The following is a 6,000-nucleotide window of genomic DNA, read 5'->3' on the forward strand; positions in this document are numbered from 1 at the left end:
TTAGGGAAACCCTTTAGCCAGTAGATGGCACTCTGGAGACATCCTGTAGATATGAATGTAAGGAGATAAGGAGACAGAAGGTTAGTGCTCTAGAGAGGGGCCTCTATGTCATAGCAAGGGGTTAGTGCTCTACAGAGGGGCCTCTACGTCATAGCAAGGGGTTAGTGCTCTAGAGAGGGGCCTCTACGTCATAGCAAGGGGTTAGTGCTCTAGAGAGGGGCTTCTACGTCACAGCAAGGGGTTAGTGCTCTAGAGAGGGGCCTCTACGTCATAGCAAGGGGTTAGTGCTCTAGAGAGGGGCCTCTACGTCATAGCAAGGGGTTAGTGCTCTACAGAGGGGCCTCTACGTCATAGCAAGGGGTTAGTGCTCTACAGAGGGGCCTCTACGTCATAGCAAGGGGTTAGTGCTCTACAGAGGGGCCTCTACGTCATAGCAAGGGGTTAGTGCTCTACAGAGGGGCCTCTACGTCATAGCAAGGGGTTAGTACTCTAGAGAGGGGCCTCTACGTCATAGCAAGGCGTTAGTGCTCTAGAGAGGGGCCTCTACGTCATAGCAAGGCATTAGTGCTCTAGAGAGGGGGCTCTACGTCATAGCAAGGCGTTAGTGCTCTACAGAGGGGCCTCTACGTCATAGCAAGGCGTTAGTGCTCTACAGAGGGGCCTCTACGTCATAGCAAGGGGTTAGTGCTCTACAGAGGGGCCTCTACGTCATAGCAAGGGGTTAGTGCTCTACAGAGGGGCCTCTACGTCATAGCAAGGCGTTAGTGCTCTAGAGAGGCTTCTACGTGGTAGCAAGGGGTTAGTGCTCTAGAGAGGCCTCTAAGTGGTAGCAAGGGGTTAGTGCTCTAGAGAGGCTTCTACGTGGTAGCAAGGGGTTAGTGCTCTAGAGAGGGGCTTCTACGTGGTAGCAAAGGGTTAGTGCTCTAGAGAGGGGCTTCTACATGGTAGCAAGGGGTTAGTGCTCTAGAGAGGGGCTTCTACATGGTAGCAAGGGGTTAGTGCTCTAGAGAGGGGGCTTCTACGTGGTAGCAAGGGGTTAGTGTGCTAGAGAGGGTTTAGTGTGTAGTAACAAGGGGTTAGTGTGCTATAGATGGTTTAGTGTTTAGTAACAAGGGGTTATAGTGCTAAAGAGGGTTTAGTGTGTAGTAACAAGGGGTTATAGTGCTAAAGAGGGTTTAGTGTGTAGTAACAAGGGGTTAGTGTGCTAGAGAGGGTTAATTGTGTAGTAACAAGGGGTTAGTGTGCTAGAGAGGGTTTAGTGTGTAGTAACAAGGGGTTAGTGTGCTAGAGAGAGTTTAGTGTGTAGTAACAAGGGGTTAGTGTGCAAGAGAGGGTTTAGTGTGTAGTAACAAGGGGTTAGTGTGCTAGAGAGAGTTTAGTGTGTAGTAACAAGGGGTTAGTGTGCAAGAGAGGGTTTAGTGCGTAATAACAAGGGGTTAGTGTGCTAGAGAGGGTTTAGTGTGTAGTAACAAGGGGTTAGTGTGCAAGAGAGGGTTTAGTGCGTAATAACAAGGGGTTAGTGTGCTAGAGAGGGTTTAGTGTGTAGTAACAAGGGGTTAGTGTGCTAGAGAGGGTTTAGTGCGTAGTAACAAGGGGTTAGTGTGCTAGAGAGGGTTTAGTGTGTCGTAACAAGGGGTTAGTGCGCAGTAACAAGGGGTTATTGTGCTAGAGAAGGTTTAGTGTGTAGTAACAAGGGGTTAGTGTGCTAGAGAGAGTTTAGTGTGTAGTAACAAGGGGTTAGTGTGCTAGAGAGAGTTTAGTGCGCTATAGAGGGTTTAGTGTAAGGTAACAAGGGGTAAGTGTGCAGTAACAAGGGGTTAGTGTGCTAGAGACGGTTTAGTGTGTAGTAACAAGGGGTTAATGTGCTAGAGAGGGTTTAGTGTGTAGTAACAAGGGGTTAGTGCGCTAGACACGGTTTAGTGTGTAGTAACAAGGGGTTAGTGCGCAGTAACAAGAGGTTAATGTGCTAGAAAGGGTTTAGTGTGTGGTAGCAAGGGGTAAGTGTGAATTAGGGCTGGTTCCACATAGCGTCAAAAGCTTCAAATGCAGCAATGGTAATCGATCTCCTCGGTCGGAAAAGTCTGGGGGATTGACTTACACCACATAACAGGCGGAGAAGTGGTTTAAAGGGACACTAAACCTCAATTTTTTCTTTAATTATTCAGATAGCGCATGCAATTTTAAGCAATTTTCTAATTTACTCCTATTATCAATTTGTCTTCATTATCTTGCTATCTTTATTTAAAAAGCAGGAATGTAAAGCTTAAGAGCCGGCCCATTTTTGGTTGATAACCTGGGTTATGCTTGCTTATTGGTTTGCTAAATGTAGCCACCAATAAGCAAGCACTATCCAGGGTGCTGAACCTAAAATGGGCTGGCTCCTAAGTTTTAAATTCCTGCTTTTTAAATAAACATAACAAGAAAACAAAGAAAAATTGATAGTAGGTGTAAATTGGAAAGTTGCTTAAAATTGCATTCTCTATCTGAATCATTAAATAAAAAAAATTGGGTTTAGTATCCTTTAAGAATACTTATGTGCACCTGCAGCAGGCGGCACACCAACCCCTTGCTAGATGGGGCTCTAAGTATTTGGTCTCAGTGAGTATACATTTATAGATAAGAGAACAAAAGGGATAGGCTATGTTTCAAATGGTAGAAAGAGCTGTTTCATATTCAAAAATAAACAAAAGGAACACGGTCCATATATTTTATATTCTGCAGCTGTTATAACAAGTCATTGGAACACAATTTTACAGTAGCCCCTTAACACCCACGGTTCTCACCTACTTAACCCCTGGTTGTCACCTATTTAACCCCCTGGCTCTCAAATCCTAGCTGTCTGCTAGTTGACTAATTCTACCCTCTGGATATTAGATAGACAACTATTTAACCCCTGGCTGTCAGCTTTGAGATGCCTTCCCCATGGCTGACAGCTATTTAAGGTCTTAACAATCTGCCTATGAGACAGTAAAGCCCTTAACCTTCTAGTTCTGAGCTACTTAACCCCTTCATACTCGGGTTGTCAGTCTAGGATAGCAGCTAGATAACACTCTAAGCTCTGGTTTATATCTAGTTAACAATGTAACCCGTGTCTCGAAAATTATTAACCCTGCTGTCAGATACACATGGAATGTGTTCGGCAAACACTGAGTTTAAAGGCCCCATCTAGATGCCCGGTATGCACCTTAAGCCGCTCATATAATTCGGCCGCCCGTCCTTGCTCTGAGCCTCCCGCCATCCTCTTGTAGCTTCAATGCAGCGCTCAGCCCTTTGTTCTCATTTGTCAAACGCAAAACTGTCAAGTAATGTAATTGGACAAAATCCATCGAAAACTCCATAAAGCCCGCCTCCATGACAGTATGACACGTTGATTGGATATTTTGTCAAACCCGCCCCGTCGCTGTTCCATCACTATGGTTACAGATAAAATGTATTTCCGGAATCCTAGAACTTTATTGTATCACGTGATTATGCGACAGCTATGATACAACTTTATTGACCTCTTGTGACCCGTATCACTTTAGATGCAAGGCGCACGGGTCACCGATGTGTCACATCATATATGTCACATGGCTTTCTCGTACAAATAAGCAATTAAGGGACAAAGAGTGTATACACAATATGTTATATATTCACAGTATCTGCACACACAAAAATTGTTTTATATGTACGCTGCATGTATCAGCAATTAAAGGGACATTAAACTGTACACTAAATAAATGCTAGATAGAATGATGTATTCAATTAAAAGATTAGTCTGAGATTAAAATGTAGATGTGTTTTTTAAAGTTGTATTAGCTGTTTAAATATTGACAAAATAAGTGGTAAAATAATGGGAGCTGCCATGTTATAACTTAGGTGACCTTCTCTGCTGTGGCCAATTAGAGACCGTTATAAATAGGTAGAGTGTGCAGCCAAAAAGCTCACAATTTTAGAATGGAATTACAGGAAAAGTGGACAAAATAAATAATGAAAGTATATTGTAGAGCTTTTTCTATCTGTGATTTATCATTTTATACTGTATTACCATCTCAAGCTGTTAATGTCCCTTTAACCCCTTAATGACCGAGGACGTGCAGGGTACGTCCTAAAAAAAAAGGCAGTTAACGCCTGAGGACGTACCCTGCACGTCCTCGGTGTGGAAAGCAGCTGGAAGCGATCCTGCTCGCTTCCAGCTGCTTTCCGGTTATTGCAGTGATGCCTCGATATGGAGGCATCCTGCAATAACCTCACATGGCCATCCGATGCAGAGAGAGCCACTCTGTGGCCCTCTCTGCACCGGACATCGATGGCCGGTATCGTTGGTGGGTGGGAGCCGAATTGGGAGGCGGGTGGGCGGCCATCGGTGTGCCGCGTGATGTCACGGGGGGCGGGACCGTCGGGGGCGCGCACGGAGGGTGGCGGGCGGGCGCGTGCACGGGGCGGGAGCGGGTGGGAACCGCTACACTACGGAAAATAATTTCATAAAACCTGCCTAATCTTGTTTGTGCAAAAGCACAAAAAGCGATCGTGGAGGGGTGGGGGGGTTGGTTTGTGTGTGGGGAAGCTACACTACAGAAAATTTCAACAAATTAAAAAAACAAACCATTTTTTTCTTCTAAACTGGGTACTGGCAGACAGCTGCCAGTACCCAAGATGGCGCCCATTAAGTTAGAGTGGGAGGGGATAGAGCTGTTTGGGGGGGGGATCAGTGAGGTTGGGGGCTAAGGGGGGATAGTACACAGCAGCATATGTAAATATGCTTAAAAAAATCATTAAAAAAAAATATATATAGCTTTTATTTTAGTACTGGCAGACTTTCTGCCAGTACTTAAGATGGCGGGGACAATTGTGGGGTGGGGGAGGGAAGAGAGCTGTTTGGAAGGGATCAGGGGGTCTGATGTTTTAGGTGGGAGGCTGAGCTCTACACTAAATCTAATATTAACCCTGCAAGCTCCCTACAAGCTACCTAATTAACCCCTTCACTGCTAGCCATAATACACGTGTGATGCGCAGCGGCATTTAGCGGCCTTCTAAATACCAAAAAGCAACGCCAAAGCCATATATGTCTGCTATTTCTGAACAAAGGGGATCCCAGAGAAGCATTTACAACCATTTGTGCCATAACTGCACAAGCTGTTTGTAAATGATTTCAGTGAGAAACCTAAAATTGTGAAAAATGTTACGTTTTTTTTAATTTGATCGCATTTGGCGGTGAAATGGTGGCATGAAATATACCAAAATGGGCCTAGATCAATACTTGGGGTTGTCTACTACACTACACTAAAGCTAAAATTAACCCTACAAGCTCCCTACATGCTCCCTAATTAACCCCTTCACTGCTGGGCATAATACACGTGTGGTGCGCAGAGGCATTTAGTGGCATTCTAATTACCAAAAAGCAACACCAAAGCCATATAAGTCTGCTATTTCTGAACAAAGGGGATCACAGAGAAGAATTTACAACCATTTGTGCCATAATTGCACAAACTATTTGTAAATAATTTCAGTGAGAAACCTAAAGTTTGTGAAAAAAATTGTGAAAAAGTGAACGATTTTTTTTATTTGATCGCATTTGGCGGTGAAATGGTGGCATGAAATATACCAAAATTGGCCTAGATCAATACTTTGGGTTGTCTACTAAAAAAATATATATACATGTCAATGGATATTCAGGGATTCCTGAAAGATATTAGTGTTCTAATGTAACTAGCGCTAATTTTGAAAAAAAAGTGGTTTGCAAATAGCAAAGTGCTACTTGTATTTATGGCCCTATAACTTGCAAAAAAAGCAAAGAACATGTTAACATTGGGTATTTCTAAACTCAGGACAAAATTTAGAAACTATTTAGCATGGGTGTTTTTTGGTGGTTGCAGACGTGTAACAGATTTTGGGGGTCAAAGTTAAAAAAAAGTGGGGTTTTTTTCAATTTTTCCTCATATTTTATAATTTTTTATAGTAAATTATAAGATATGATGAAAATAATGGTATCTTTTGAAAGTCCATTTAATGGCGAGAAAA

The 6,000-nt window shown here is 43.4% G+C and overlaps 1 protein-coding gene across 1 annotated transcript in view; it reads right to left on the reverse strand.

Annotated features, from left to right (window-relative positions):
• The window catches only part of HAUS7 (HAUS augmin like complex subunit 7), a 58,921-nt gene extending 55,674 nt beyond the window's left edge, over positions 1 to 3,247 (reverse strand). The window contains exon 1 of the mRNA XM_053695418.1: positions 3,185 to 3,247. Within this exon, the coding sequence (XP_053551393.1) occupies positions 3,185 to 3,238 (54 nt within the window). The 5' untranslated portion in view covers positions 3,239 to 3,247. The remainder of the gene's footprint in view (positions 1 to 3,184) is intronic.
• Positions 3,248 to 6,000: the final 2,753 nt, after the last annotated feature.

The sequence above is a fragment of the Bombina bombina genome, chromosome 12 (assembly GCF_027579735.1).
Source record: "Bombina bombina isolate aBomBom1 chromosome 12, aBomBom1.pri, whole genome shotgun sequence".
Classification (NCBI taxonomy): Eukaryota; Metazoa; Chordata; class Amphibia; order Anura; family Bombinatoridae; genus Bombina; species Bombina bombina.